The sequence below is a fragment of the Xiphias gladius genome, chromosome 19, assembly GCF_016859285.1.
Source record: "Xiphias gladius isolate SHS-SW01 ecotype Sanya breed wild chromosome 19, ASM1685928v1, whole genome shotgun sequence".
Classification (NCBI taxonomy): Eukaryota; Metazoa; Chordata; class Actinopteri; order Istiophoriformes; family Xiphiidae; genus Xiphias; species Xiphias gladius.
The window spans coordinates 10,121,682-10,138,321 of record NC_053418.1 but is presented as its reverse complement, the minus strand read 5'-3'; the positions used below and the strand labels follow the sequence as shown (position 1 = coordinate 10,138,321).

General features: G+C 41.4%; 1 protein-coding gene across 2 annotated transcripts in view; it reads left to right on the top strand.

The window, feature by feature from the left end:
• Window positions 1–16,640, top strand: part of sema6a (sema domain, transmembrane domain (TM), and cytoplasmic domain, (semaphorin) 6A) — a 105,373-nt gene that overhangs the window by 46,383 nt on the left and 42,350 nt on the right. For both annotated transcript variants that reach the window (XM_040155494.1, XM_040155493.1), the window contains exons 3-6: window positions 443–560; window positions 11,975–12,035; window positions 13,509–13,571; window positions 14,222–14,323. In XM_040155494.1, coding sequence (XP_040011428.1) covers window positions 443–560; window positions 11,975–12,035; window positions 13,509–13,571; window positions 14,222–14,323 — 344 coding nt within the window. The remainder of the gene's footprint in view (window positions 1–442; window positions 561–11,974; window positions 12,036–13,508; window positions 13,572–14,221; window positions 14,324–16,640) is intronic.

Here is a 16,640-nt window from a genome sequence, read left to right as displayed (position 1 = left end):
TTGGACTCCTAATGGTGTGTGATAGTGTTAACGCTGTGGCAGGCTATAAAGATATGGTCATTGCTTCTCGCTCTGTCCTGTCCCATTTTACTTTCTCTGGGCTCAATGCTGTATCTCCTGGCCAGCAGGCCTCACATGCACCTGCTCCTCCATCAGACTGTTTATTCAAACCAAGCGCTTTCACCCAAAGCCACTAACAATAGGACGATTGCATGGTACAGTGCAGCATATTTTTAGCCTACAATTTATGGTTGCAGGAAGACCTCAGCCAACAAATGTGGTGGCTAAGACACACGGGCTGACATTTGACCTTAAACCAATTAGACACTTGACATAAGCTGTCAAATTCATAAATTCCAAATTATTGAGCTTATTAATACAGATATTACAGTTGAGTATTGTTAACACATGCAGGGATTCATTTTCTGTCCTCTCCTTGCAGACACAAAGCAGTATCCAGCGTTTGTAGGCCACAAACCTGGCAGGAACAACACACAGCGGCACAAACTGGACATCCAGCTCATCATGATCATGAACAGGACGTTATACATTGCAGCCAGGTGGGTGATAATAGCTGTTTGGTCCGATTTTATGGACATGTGTATTCTCCACACACACATCCTCAATTACTATTGCTATTTCAGACGGAAGGACATAAATTCAAGTAAACCTGCAGTAAAATTCAATTTTACTGCAGGTTTCACTACTTTTCTTTGCGGAATAAAAGTGCAGGCCGCTGCAGATTAGGATGACTCAAATTGAGCAAGCGTAGATTCACCAGGACTATTGAATCTTTCATCATGCCCTCTCATATTACAGCTGCTGACTGAAGCTGACTTTCAGAATGATTCTCATCAATTGTTGCCAGTTGGGGGCTGTCAACATGTGATCCCATTTTAACTCGATAATGGCTAAGGGCTGTGAGATCCACAGCAGTCTGGCTATTGAACTGAACTATGGAGCCCTGCTGTGCTGTTTTCTTTTAAAGTTTGGGGAATCAGGAGGGACTAATTCACGAGACTTTAAAGCAGTCTGGACCTTTTCTTTCATTACCTTTTTGTCTATTTTCAGCTCGCCGTCTGCCAAAACCCCTTTTACCTCAAACAATGTCCCCGAAGATTTGTGCCCTGTTTTTTTATAACATCCAGGCAGACATACAAACTAACACAAACACACACACCCACGCACTTATACACACAAAAACTACAGATGAATGAAACGCTTATCTCAAAGAAAAGAGTTTTCAATTATTCAGAAAACACTACTTGATATATTCCATACTTAGGGTCTAAATACACCATCCAAACAGTCCGAATGCACATTCTGTGTTGTCGATAATCAGCAATTTGGGACTAATACAGAAGTTTTGGTACTTTGTTTTTGTTTGCAGCCCAGTTACCCTCACAAGTCGATTTTTAAAACTCTTTGTTTCTTTGTCTTGCAGTTTATTTCCTCGACTGTCACCTGCCTTCATTGCTTTCTGCCTGTCCATCAATGTGTTTTCTCACCTCCGTGTCTATTTTTGTGTGACTAGACTTTTTGAGATAATATAGCACAACCACACACCATCTGGAGCCTCTTTCTTGTCATTAGTCTTTTAGAAATGTTCATGTTGCTTCACCTCATGGCACTGTAAAAACAGGCAGGTCCATGTCCAAAGCATCAACAACCAGGTTTACCTGCAATGGAGGCTTGAATGTACTGTATAACATTAAAGCAGGCATTGAAAAGGTCTCAATAAAATAGATCCTTATCTGCTTGTTCTTTGCCATCCATGGCTAATTGAGTGGCAGTCTTGATTGGATACCGTTGAAAGCCACAATAGGGGTCTTTTTTTGTTTTCCTCCCAAGCATGTCAAATTAAGTGGCTGAGGGAGGCTGCTGCTTTAAGTGGCAGAGCTTTTTAACATATCTGTGGTCATTAAGGCAAGGTGTGGGGAGAGTGAAAAAGGAAACAGTGTGAAAGAGAGAGCATGTGTGTGTGTGTGTGTGTGTGTGTGTGTGTGTGTGTGTGTGTGTGTGTGTGTGTGTGTGTGTGTGTGTGTGTGTGTGTGTGTGTGTTCTGAGAGAGAGAGAAGGTGTGCATTGCCCAGTTTAGTATGCTGGCCAGTTGTCGAAGGGATTTAAAAGTCTTTTCTTATGTGTGATATGTGGGTGTATGTGTGTGCATAGATGTACGTTGGGGATGGTGAACATGTGTTGGTGTGCCTATGGGTGTGGGTGCTACAGCCCATGATCGTGTCTGCAGCGAGTTATGCATGTGTTCATGTGTGCATGTGCAAGGTCACCTGGTGCGTCTGTCCCACACTTGGATACTTGCTTAAAGCAGACGGGAACTCTGACACATGGCCAGGGTATGTCACCCCCGAATAACTGGAATGGCTGCCTCAGATTAGACCGACCCAGATGACCGCCATTGATCCTGAAACAGAGAAGAATGTTGGAGTCAATAACATGGAAACAAAATGACAGCCCCTGCAGAAACATCCATTGGCACTAACAGAATATCGATAAAGACATGTAAAAGTTGAATGACATATAGTTTAAGGCAAACAGTGGAGACAATCACTGCTTCAGGAATCAATGTGAAAGCGAGCCAGCCCAGCAAAACTTAAGCTATGAAACAACGAACAATGCCGCAGGAAAAAAAATAGGCAACATCAATAGCTGCTTTTATGAAGGTTGTCCAGTCAAATGACTTGTTTATTCTGGGGCCAGTATCACACAGCTTTGCCATCATGCCTCTAGACCAGTGAGTTTCAGTTCTTGGTGTGCAGCAGCTTGCAGATGGCCACTGTGAATGCAGTCCAAAGCCCAACACTGTTTCAGGCTGTTTTTTGAATGGCTGCTCAGTGTATTAAATCCCTTTGGCTCCTGTTTTGTCTCTGGCAATGAAATCACAAGATTTTTAAACTGTGAGATGCATGCAAACATAGCAACTGATGAAATTGTAAATAGACAAAAGTGGACTAATCCATAGAGGGAAAGAGGCAAATCTTTGGCACCAGATGAAGTCAGCAACAGATGCAGTGATTGATAATTCATCCTTAGTTTGGAGCCTTGAATGAAATGTATTGATTTGGTGGAATCAGATGCTCCTTTTGCAGTCCTGTTTCAGCCATTATATATGGGGAGACACTTAACCAAATGACCTCTTTTGATGAGGTCATACGGTTTTTCCAATATGTGTTCATTGGGCCTCTTAGACTTAGATATATTGAATGTGGATTATGAATTCAGTACATGTCTAGTTTAGTTTCTTAATATTCTGAATCTTATTCCATCACTCAGTTTCCCTTTGGTGCATTATCCAGGGCGACAGTACAACCTGATAAGATATCAGACTGCTGTCAAAAAGCCTCTTGTTTGTTCAGTTTTAACAAGACCGGCATTGGGCTGAGTATAAAGTTAATTTCTCTCACTTTTCCTCAAATATCTGTCGCTAACAAAAGGGATACATCACAAATTTTCTGCCAACAAGACCTTCTTTAAATCACTCTCTGCATACAAATGCAGAGAGAATAGTTGTTATTTATGAACCATAGCAAGAGGTGTTTATTTTTTAAATCATATTGACGAGCATGAGATTCAGCCTTGTACCAAGCTGAATTTTGACACATTTTTATTTTAGCAATTAACTACACATTATCTACGATAACAGAGACATGATGTATAGTTCAAGTGAATGGGAAAGTGGTCTCAGCCTTCTGGACCTCACTGTATATTAAAGTACGGTTAAAGCTGAGTGGTTTATGTATGTCTGTAGTCATCTGTGTTTCAGGTGTTTAACAGCAGAGTCACGTTCAGTAAAAGGAATAAACTGTTCTTGATGCAGCGAGAGATGGACACAGGGAGACTCCTATCCCCACAACCCATATTTCATGGTCAGGGTACACTATGCACAACATTCAGAGGGAATTCATCACTGCAGTGGGAGATTTATCATTCTGATCTCTGCAAAAAATATGTGTATCTGTGTTTGTGTCAGGATGTGAGCATGAATGTGGGTGTTTATGTGTGTGCAGTCCTCCAACCTGAATGATCATATAGTTCGTTTGTCCCTACCCTCTGATAGGGCCCATGGGAGCGTCTCCTGAAATAGTGCCCCTACAATGGGAGCCATACTGGAGCTTTGTCGTCATGGTTACAACAAGTTTGGTTAGGTTTAGGCACAAAATCTAGTGGGCTAGGTTTAGGAAGTGATTGTGGTTTAGGTTAAAATAAGTACTCCCTTAAGGTTAGAGGACCTTTGTTGTCATGGTTAAAATAATTAATATGCAGTTAAGTGGAACGGTCACGGTCAAAAGAAACAACATTGGCTATTGGTTTCAAATGAGAAATGAACAAGGGCGACCACTGACTTCCTAATGCGACTTCCTAATGCATCTTCCTAATTTGCTTCGGTCATAATAACTACGGCCGTTAGAGGTTGCCTAACAATAAAAACCTAACTATGGGTTGTAATAAGCTGCTGGCACAGACGACCTATGGGCTCATTTTGTACAGGAGGACAGACTTGCTGTAACCACAGCAAGCCATGTCCCAATGACTGTTCTTCACTGTGCGCATGTGTTCAGTCAACTGATTTGATTGAAGCCTCTTGCCATTAAGCAGTCAGACAGACATATTGAAACTCTAATCTCAATTCTCAGACTTTTTTACTTTGGGGATATTAAGCTCATTGCTGTCGGACCTGAGGATGCCAGTGTGTTGTTCCGGATCCCTCAGAGTGTGGACATTTATTGCAAGATGTGCTCAACATCACCAGTTCTCACTTATTTAATTAGCTATTTTAGAGGTAGAATGTTTAAGATTTAAGTTGAGTTAGGATTACTTTAATGGAAAATGAAGTTTATTTACTACTTGGGTCTTATTTTTCTAGTTTTTGATATCATTTCAAGCGTTTATGATAACTTTGTAAATTGAACCAGGAAGTCAGAATGTGGATGTATAAAACGGGCAGTTTAACTTATTCCTTTTTTTTCTTTTCCAAATATGTTTAGCTATGAATAGCTAAATAAGAGAGGTGCCTATAGAATTGATGGCTAAAACTATGCAAATGCAACCCAGGTTGTATGAAGCTGCAGTTTCCCTTTGAGGTTAGGTTCAGGTTTGAGGACATGAGGAGAAGACACATGCAGAGAATAAGACAGACCATCCACCTTACATAATGGTGCATGTGTGTATGTGAATGTGCTACTGTATACCCTGCCTAGCAAGCATGCCCCAGGTCTTTCCACATGCAGGGCATAGTCGCCATTCCCGGCCCTCAGTCGGCCTTTACCATGGTAACACCAACCACACTGTGTTTACACCTCTCTCTGAGGCTGGGAAGCATGGGAACCAGAGAAAGAATGTGTGTGTTGGAGAGAGAGAGAGCCAGATCAGTGTGAGAGTGGAGGGACCAAAATTTGTGGTTGCCGTTAGCTCTCACAAAGGAACACACACGCACACACACACACACACACACACACACACACACACACACACACACACACACACACACACAAACACACACACAGAGTCAAAATCCTGATTACCTTCTCTCAGCTGAGTCCTCTGGAACAGTCGTGACTCTATGGCTGCTGTTCTTCCCTGTCGGGTCTCTTTGGGTCTCGCAGTGGAGGCCACTAGAGTCTCCATTATTGTAGCTGCACCAAATCCTGTTAAAACCCACTAATGACGGGGATTACACGGTTGCCTCCTCTCCCTCTCCTCGCAGTGCCACCGACATCCAGCCACGTCCACACTCTGAAACAAAGCTTGCAGCTCCACTAATCATAATCACCTGAATTAAAAGTTGGAACAAGTTTCCAGCTAAAATGTAACTCTGCAAGTATTTAAAATACTTTTTTACTCTTGTCAGTAGTAATTCACGCTCTTCAATTAGTGTCATGTTAGTATAACAGCAGTAACATAAGTTATAGGTTGTTGTGGCTACTCTGGTTAGTTAGAGAAGAGCACCCAGGGCATTAGTGACAGGCCAGGAGGTGTATATTGTTGTTGAGGGGACTATACAATCACTGACTTCTTTCCTTTATATCAATATTTTTAAGTTATTGTAATACATTTGTCCATGTTCCCTTCAGACTTGTTTTCATAGAGTTGGGATGCTACATTGCATGTTGTTTCAGCATTACTGGCCAGCTTCGACTGCTACACATAAACCGCTATGTAGCTTTATATGAAAGCAGTGAATGACTCCAAAATAAAGTTAATAAGTTGTCAGGTAATGGACAATCTAATCAAATTGAGTTGCCTGGGATTTTGTTTTGATTTTGAACAGAAATACGTGGATATACTTATGACATTGTGCATTAAACACAACATGGTGCGATCTGTGATATCCTCTTACCGTATGTTAAAATGTTTGCAATGTTGTTTAATGGCATGTTCTGTTAGTTGGTGTGCACAATTATTAATTCATGAGCACAGATTAAGTAATTCAAAAGCACAAACGACAAATTTGAGTATAAGAATTATTAAATTAAGAGTACAAATTACTAATTCCCTTATTTACTGGGCTCTCTAGCAATAACAATGGAGATATGGAAAATATTTTGAGAACTACTGGATGAATTTGAACCAATAAATATTACAAAAATCACATCTTTTATGCAGTTATTATGCATGTCCGCCTTATTGAGCTAAGTGTGCGAACTCAAAACATGCCCCTCACCCTAGAGACCCAGCCACACACAAAAAACACACATACACTCATATACAGTCACACAAAAGGAAATGTGGTGAGAATATAGAAAGCTGTAATGAGAACTTCAACCTTCAAAAAGAACAACCCGCCTCAGCTTGGGGGTGAGTGAACTCTGGTTTGTTGTATTTCATGCCACCACATCACTGAGAGCCTCTTGATGCCCTCAGCCCATTCAAGGCCTCAAAAACTCCCTTCACAGCCCAAAGGTGCCTGCTGGCTTCCCCAGTTCCCTCCCATCCACTTTGTGAAGAGGATTTGAACCAGTGAAAGCCAAAACAATGTACAATGGGCCCTCCTCTACCACCCATGATCCAGCTATGAAGAGATTGGAATATGGGTGAAGAGGGTGATGAGAGAGAAAGGGTGGGAGGTGGAGGGGAGGGGGGGGGACGTGTAGGCATTTAGTTTGCGGAAAGAGGGGTGGTGGCACAAGGTGCGGGGTGCATGCTAATCACATTCTCCTCTTTTCTGCTACTGGAGTGCGAGATAGTTTGACAAAGGCCCAGCAGATGGACCAAGCTGGCCCGCGGTCACCCCAGAAGAAATGTGCTGTTATGAAAACGACATTCTTCCACACAAAGCCCCTGTGTTCTCATGGCCACGCATGGCTACATGTCCGATGCAGACCCTCTATGTCACTCTGTTAGACTCAATCTCACACTCTTGCCCCCGTTCAGTTGGTCTACTGTCTGGCCTTGATCTTTCAGCTCTTTCTCTCTGTCTGTACCCATCCTTTAACAGTGCTTCCATATTTGTTTCTAAGAGGATATTTGCATACCTTCCGTCCTACTCACACATTTTTGCTGCTGTATTGCGGGAAGTGCGAAGTCCACGCCAAGGGATTCATTTGACAGCCAATGTTCTGCACTCATCAGTTATCAAAGACTTCTGTTATTTCATTTTCCTCAGAAACTCACGGTGTTCTGAGTTTTTCATCATCAACACCACAGCCCCTATAGACCCGTATGTTTTGTGTAACATCATCGCGCCATCCTCAGTGCATGTTTGAATCATAGATTACAGCTGAGAGAGAGAGAGAAAATAATGGGGAAAAGAATGTCATGCAGCAAATCATCTTTGTATGGATTTTAGTAAATGAAGTCATTTGTATCCAAGTTAAGGCCTGGTCACACTAGACCAGTTCTGACTGGACTGTAAGTTGGAGTCTGAGACTAAATTTAACAAAGTAGATGTCGGTCCAGTGGTTGGCATAAATCAGACATTTTCAGACCTCCCCAGGAGAGCATGAGAGAGCTGAAGGAAGGTGCAAAGGGAGAGACTTGAAGCAAAGCTACTGCATAAGGTGAAAGGGACAAGTGCATGCTGCTGTTTTAAAGAAGAAAGGGGAGATAGTTATTGTACTTCGGCCTGCGGATTTGGCCGGCTGGAGCAGCAGTGGCTGTTTCATGGAGGAAAGTAAGGTACTTTAAAGCCCTTAGCGACCCACTGCTGCAATTTACATCAAAATTGACAATCCTCCATAGCTCAGTCAAATCTAAACAGACAGACATGATACACAATTTTTTAGTTTCAGTGTGACTTACACTTTCCACTGAGGATAACATTGTCTCCAAGGCCCATCACTAGTTGACGTTCATAAATTTGCTTTGAATGCGTATCAAAACTAGTTGTCTGTACATTAATGGTTAAATTGCAAATTGGAACTACTAACAGCTAATTCGGAATACTTTTAATGGTGCCATTTTGCCTAAAATATGAACAAATGTAGGCAAAAATAGATAAATAAATAAATAAAATAAACGGAGCTCAAGTTGTAGAATACATAGGAACTGTAGTTCAAGCAGGAATATCCCCTAAATTAAAAAAAAAAAAATCCATCCATTATAATATTAATCTACCGATAGAGGGAATAAAATTCATGATGAAGAAAAAAAGAAAACATAAATTGACATTGCTTTAAATATTCACACATTATGGATAGTATACATGAGTTATGAGTTGCTCTTGTAAATTATTACAAAACTTGATTTACCTGATCTAAAATGCCTGGAATAATCCAATTAGTATGCAAATTAAGTGGACAAACACTCATATAACACTTTTCATTTTCATAGATAATTTTCCAAGTAAGATGTAAATTTTGCTTCTGTAATGTAAATGGCTTCTATTCTAGGAGACAATAAACAATAGAACAACTATTTTTGTATTCACAGAGAACTGCTCAGTCCAAATGGGAACATGCTGTTGCATAGTAAAATTTCGATGTAAGATTACGCTTTGCCACATCTTTGCCCCAGCAGCACAACAGCTTTTACTCAGGTTAGTTGTTATACTGAACTGTGCTTAGCATGCAAGAACTGTTTTGAAATCAAGACCTCGGCTTTAGGCGGCTGGGTCAGTGGGACGTCTGTCTTTTTCAGGTTTTTAAGACTCAGAACAATAAAATATGAACAAAATTATTAAAGAAAATAAAGAAAATAATGGGAAGATTAAATCAATCATGAAAATAATTGTTAATTGCAGCCTTATTTTCACTTTGTGTTTTCTTTGTGTTACAGGATGTCAAAAGTTAGATCGTACCTTGTGACAATAATGTAATGTTGCCAGGAAATAAAAGCGATAAAATGTTGGCTGTTATGGGTCATGTTTTTCAAGTAGGTTTCAACTCTCTGCAAGCTGATTTTCATAGGATTAAATAAACAGAACCCGCTGGCTGCCTGGAAGCTAGTAAATCAATATTAAAACTTGAGGTTACCTTAGTGGTCCGCAATCACGTTAATTATATTTGATTTGTAGTTATTGGTCTAAACACACGATACTGCCGGTGTAGTCTTTGAGGACCCTGCCTCTGCCTGTCTTTCTCTCATTATCACCATGAAGTTATATAGATGTGACTCGCTAACCAAAGGGAAGTGAATATGCTCTAATATGAGCTCAGGTGCAGTGGTGAAGAGGGGAAAGGGTGCATGTGTATGTTTGTGTGAACATGTTGGGGTAAGGGGGGGTGTCCTTGCACATGTGTGTGTTTGGAGAGCTGGTGTTGACACAGACACAGCCGCTCCATTGTCCTCCTCCATCTCCAGTCAGGATGTTTGAGGGATGCCTCATCGCTTGGCTCCCTCTAATCTCTGCTGGAACCAAAAACCCCGTGGCTGGGAAGCCTCGGCCCTCGAGGACGCTGTCAGCACCAGGACAAGAGAGGCACAAGGCAAGGAGAATAGCTGGGAGGGTTACTGTCGAAAATTATGGAGCAGTCAATTACACATTACTCATGAGCTGTTTTAGAATTGCAGGCGGTAAAGTAACCCACGGGATTACATTAAATCTGCCAAGTAATCCTCTAATTTAATAGCTTTTGATTTAGTTTTGTCTTTTTAATATAAAGTTTGAAGTTTTATATAAATATATAAATGAAGTTATGAACAAGTCGCTGAACTTTAGGTGACATAGCTGAACATTATAGTGATATCATCCATCACTGTTATCACTTTTCTTTTCCATTAAAACGTTTCTTCTTCTCTGTCGTTCCTCTATCATATATGTGATGGTTTGGGGTTTTTTTTTTTTTTTTTTTTTGTCAAATTACATTTGCCATTTTTAATATTCCAAGTTTAGTTCAGCCCCATGACCTGTATATATCCTGTTACACTGGAGGCAAGGTGAAAGAAACACTGAGAGACAAAAGGGCCGTTCAGGAACCCTGGAAATTCAATCCAGATCAATAAGCTAGAGTACTGCAATGGTGGTGCGACCGGAGAGCCTTAATGAAAAACATTTTACATAGGAGTTTGTGGTTTTGGCCTGAAATACTTGATTTTTAGTCATAGCAGAATGCACAGTGACAGCGTCTGGCATTTGCTAATGGAAGTGAACCGGCATTCATGGCTCAATATTAAATGAAAATGTTTTTAATTTCAGACGTTTTCAAAGATGAGGATTTATTTTTACAACAATCTAAAATTTAGTTGAGGGATGTAACGTATTTTTTAAGATCAGCTGCAGATTGATTTGACATTAGTTGATGTTATCCATAAAGATTATAAGATTTGAGTATACCGCCCTTTGAAAAGTGAGTTTGAAAAATGATGTTGAATGTTTTGATGGACTTTAATTTCAGTGTAGACATGGAAAGAAGGAGTAGTGATAGAAAACAAGTCATAAAAAATTTCTCTCCCACCAAGAAAGCAGCACTGTTTTCTTAATTTCAGCTGCTCTCAAAGATTAATTATTCAATTTAAGCATCGTGGCTGATAATGTACAGTAGACTCGGTTTTATCCTCGAGGAGATGGCGGTGGCCCCCAGGAAAGCGATATAAGTGGATTCATTTCAAGATGCCTGTTCCTCCAAAGACTTTATTAGATTTAGTTAATGAGAGAGCAAGGCAGGCTGGCTGAATGAGCGCAGGTTGGGGAGCTGGAACGTAATTAAGCCATGAGTCTGACGACGCCACTGTTACACACTTTGATTAAAAACACGTTCAAGAGCTAATCTCCAACAAATTAAAGCAGTTACATCATTTCACACGGTCACCTTTGGTTCTCTCCTCAAACAAGGTAAATCCCTCTTTCTTTCTGTCTCTTATGTTCACACCGACTCTCTACACCTTCTACCTCCCCCTGCTGTACCCTCCCTCTCCCTGTCTGCACCCTGATTTTCCTTGGTAAGTAGGTGTAGCTACATGCCTCGTCAACCAGCCGGTCCGTCTGTCTGAGATGTAGTTAACCCTTGTGTGTTTTATGTCTTCCATATGCCCCTTTGAGACCTATATGGCTGGACTTTGTAATAAAAGAGAAACCTCTATATTTTCAGGCCAGCCCACATAAGTCTTCTTGTCTGAGCTATAATGAGTGTTAGTATAGATTTCCTGTAGCTCAAACACTAGGCTTAATTGACCTGAACAGCTCTGAGTGACTTGGCACCTCCCGTCTCAACCTTCCCCTCCTCCCTTACCCCCCCCAAGACCTTTCTCTGGGACAAAGAGGCTTTTGTCCCCAGGCCTGCTCCACCGCGCTCTCAACCTTTGTTGACTGTTTCAGTCTGACAGAGCAAATAGCTCTGGCCTCCTTTTGTTTATTGTCATTTCTTGAAGTTTGAACAAAGTTTATACAAAGCCCTGTTTTTTGACATTGTTTGCTGCCTGCAGGCAGGAAAACAGAGTGAAGAAAAGAAACGAGTTTATTGTCTGTTGAATTTTTGACTGTCTGCTGCTCTCTGACCTCTTATCTTCTCATCTCTCTCTCTCTCCTTTCTATGTCTCTCTCTCTCTCTCTCTCCCTCTCTCTCTCACCCTCCGCTCGCAGGGATCACATATACACGGTGGACACAGACACTGCCAACAGTGACGAGATCTTTTTCAGTAAGGTGAGTGAGACGTCTGTCTCTTTGAGGACGTGTTGTTCTCAGTGTGCTGTGATTGACAACGTAACGCTAATGACCTGGCTGTGAGTGCCACTGTGTGTTGATGTGTGCACGGGGGTGTTTGTGTGTGTGCATATATGTCTGCCTGCCAGCAGTCGTACTGACCCGCTCAACAGTGTGAGATTGGCGTGCTCGCCATGGTGACCCCGTTAAGAAGATTATCCAATCGGTCAGCTAGCAAAATGCCTGCGTCATCCACGCTCATCAGTGTCACGGTGGAAGATCTGATGGGTGTGTAACAGAAGCTGAGGGGACAGTAGAGGAAGTGAGTGAGGGAAGTAGTAGGAGGAGGAGAATTGGATAGAAGAAGATAAGCAGGAGAAACAGAGGGAAGAAAGAACAAAAAAGGGGGAAAGGAAAATTAGATGAATTGCAGGCAGGCAAGAAAGACGAGTGGGATCCAAAAGGGAAGAATATCCCATTGTATAGTTTCAGATTATTCAAAAAGCGTCTGATACTGTATTTACATAGGCTCTCAGCTGTAATAACCCACTCTCCATTTCATCCCGACCACCATTTCAACCACTCCTCACTGGCATCACTTGCCCTTAACATAATGCATGCAAACAGAATTCAAACAAGGCCATTCTGGTGTATACAGCAACCCGCCATCCCTCCACCTCATCCACTTCAATGTCATCGACCGACGAGTGGGTCTTAATGAGGGCGGGCTGCAGATGAAAGGCTGGTGGGAGACGTGCGGATTGATTGATGACTGAGGGTCTTTAATCAGTGGCCGAGCTCCAAACATGTTGTACAACGGCGGCGAGTACGTGGCGGTCTGAACCGGCGGCTCGGCGCTGACCCTCAGGCCACACAGGGCAGGGGCGGAGAGGGGTGTGTGTGTGTGTGATTATATGTGTGTGTGTGTGTGGCTGGATACTAGATATAACTTAGCATTGACTGGTAAGTGTGTGTGACAATGAAAGAGGGTGTATACATTTGTGTGTATGTAGTTTACTGACAGGTATTGGATAGCGCTGACCCACAGGCCAAGGCAGTGTGTGTGTATGTGTGTGCGCGTGCACAAAGACGGCCAGCCAACCAATCAATCCACAGAAATAAGCTCTCAGCTCTGAGGCGGGATCTGTCCTTGGACAGACTCTGCTCTGATTCAGAGTTAGTATCATATTTCCACCTCTCTTTCAGAGATTTAGAAGTTCAAGAAGGTAAACCGATCTCAAGTCAGTGCTTAGAATAAAGTTCACCTCAGAGCAGGTGCCTCCTGAGGGGAATCAATAATGGAGAATATCAGATGATGATTATTGATCACATTATAGATTGGTTATTGAGCTCTACAGTACCTTCTGGTTTTTTTTTTTTTCCTATCTCAATGTTTATCTTGTTTATCTTGTTTGCTATTTCCCTCTCTTTCTCTCATTGTGTCTCATTTCTTTCCATCTATTTTTTTTCCAGAAAATGACATGGAAGTCCAGACAGGCAGATGTGGACACTTGCAGAATGAAAGGGAAACATAAGGTAGAGAAAACACACACACTCAAACACACAAATGCAAACACTGCATCTTCTGTCCTTGCACCTTAATTCATTTATAGAACAAATGTCAGCCTATTCTTCACGAAACACTTCTTTAGTGAATCACACATTATACATTGCAGAGAACCTGTAACAAATGTAATTTCACCCAGTTTCTCTCTCTCTCTCTCACACGCGTATGCACACACACATTAACAGACACAGGAGACTCTGCAGGCACAACAACACACTCCCTGCGGCTCATATACAGTACCTTCTGCTATCAATGGCAGTATAACTGTATTTTCTATGGATTTACTGTGCAGTTATAACAAAAGCGTGTAATATGAATATTTCATTATTGCTCTAGAAAGACATTGAAGGGCTCATTAAAATCTGCTGTAAATATGTCTTAATGTGTCCATAGGAAACGCTACATTTTATGATTGTATGCTTGGTGTTTGTTATGCATGCTTCTCACTTGACTATAGAGCATTTCATGCTGTACTTCAAAAGAAAGAAAAAAGAGCATCTTTAAAAAGCCACATGTGGCTTTCCGTGTAAAAGTGTCTATTATAAAAGCCACAAATGTCACCATGGACCTCCTTTCTTCTTTGTCTCTTTTTTCCTCTCCCGACATGTGCTCCCTGAAGGATGAGTGTCACAATTTCATCAAAGTCCTCCTGCAGCAAAATGATGAAACCTTGTTTGTTTGTGGAACAAATGCTTTCAACCCCTCCTGCCGAACCTACAAGGTAGGGACGTACTCACGTACACACTCTCACACGAACATACACACATATAAACACTATTCTGTGGGGCTCTTTTTGACCTCAGTGAAAGACATTTGTCATACATACTGTGCACGTACAGCCTCTGACAATCCCTTTCCACTCTTGCTTTGTCTTTCTTTCTCCGTCACACACTCTCACACACATAAAAGGGGGTATTTTTCAACCCCAAGTGTGGGAGTTTAAGGGGCTGAGCTATGAAGCGATGGACATAGATGGATGACTTTCACAACTCAGCAGGCCCTCCTCCTATGTCTTTATCTCCAGGTGTACTTTGACACGCTCGATTTAGAAGCAGAGAAACCTAACTACCTACGGTCTTACATACACACTCATTTACAAACACTTGAAACGCAAGGGAACACACAGCCCCGAAATCTGATTCAGCCTTCTGCTGTAAACAGATACCTGCTTGCCCGTATGCATGCGGGCATGTCTGGAATGGTTTCAAGATTCCTTCAGGGAAAGGAAAAGCACCATGTGGAGATGAATTTTAATGGCATCAGGTCAAGAAAGAGAGCAGGTAGACATCAAGATTGATTCAATGGATGGAAACGGAGACGTCAAAAAAAAGATAGACAGGGCGGCAGATGGACAAATTAAAAAAACATGCACACATAACACCCACTGATTTTAAGGCATACAAGCAGACAGAAAGACAAACATTAAAAGCAGACAGGCTGCTTTCAAACAGCTCAAAATGTCCCAATTTTTTCCTTCCATGGTGACATAAATGTGATGTATTTTGATGCTTCATGCTTTGAAAAGTGAGCAGAATTGTATTCATTATAATGACTCTTTGCTCATTCACAAGACAATATTTATGCTTCAGGTAAGAACAACTTCACACAGGCAACACAGAAAGACAGAGGAACAATTAGACAGACAGGCAGACAGTTAGAAGACAGGCGGGCAGACAGAGAGACTTAGCAGAGGTTCTGTCCTGAAGGATGTTATTGTTTGGTTTGTTATGTGATGGTCACAGCACATGGAGATGTTATCTAGGTGGCCTGTGGGGAAAACCCTGCTGCTTTGGTTCACTAGATTTGTTTACCAGAAAAATAAGACATCCCCGCTCCGTTGCCTTTGTGGTTCAGCATGCTAAGCAAACAGAGTGGATGTCTTTCAATTCACCGTCTCGTCCTGCGGAGAAAGTGGAATTTATGTCTCTGCATTCATCAGGCATGGTTGGCTTTTATAGCTACTCCGTTTATGGTTGCAAGGTTTGTTTTTTAGCCGTTACTGCACTGATATGGCTGCTTGTCTGGCAGAGTTGAGGGCAAGTGAGGGAAAGTGTTGTAAAACACAGAGAGGCTTGGTAAAATGGCTTTGCATACACACAAGGAAGCTTGCTTGTGCAAACATAAAAATCAATCATACTGTTCCTAAATTACTTCATGAGTGACGAAATTAACCTAATGTTAATGGAATGTTTGTAAAAGTGGCAATCCTGAAGATTTCATTCCTGGTTGAGTTAATGACACTTGTAGTTACTGGTGGTAACAGCAAATACAGTTTAATACTAAAGGTCACAGGATTCTTGGGTCAGCAAAACAAACTATTATTATTTTAATAAAATTAAGGCAATAATTGGCCCTTTTACATCATTCTGTGAGCAACTATGATCTAATTTTATGCTGCACATGGCTTGAGTCTGCGAACAGCAGAGAGTGAAAGGAGTTGGCTACCTCACTTTGAAGTTGGAGGTGTGCGGCCTGTCGACTGCAGCTCTTCATCTACCGGGTCACTGTGGTTGATCCTGAATGTTCCATTACTCCCTGCAATATTTCATGCTGAACCGCTCTCCAGAAATGCCAAAAATGACCGTTGTTTTGTAGACGCATTTTTGATGAACGATACTGGTAAGTGCTAAGCTCACTGACAAACACATCGCATTTCCTGTGACTACTTCATAATAAAAGTCAACTTGTGTTTTGCAAGTTAAATGCTTTAAATGGGAAACTGCAGCAGTAGTAAATGTTCGTTTTGCATTAGCTGTAACTTAACAAAGCATTTTTTTCTGGGAATGTCGCCACAGACACCCTGTTGATAATACTGCAAAGATATAAACACTGTAATACTTTCATCCGTGGGCCATAGGCTCAATCCCCATTGTGTTACCTCATTCAGCGTTAGATAGTGACTTAACAGACATTTATTTAAAAGAAAATCTTCGAGATTACCACTTTAAGAAAAAAGATTTTGTAATTTTGTGAAGAGTAAAGAATCTGTCCATAACAATATGATAAAATACAGCTATTTTAGTTTTCATTAATATTTT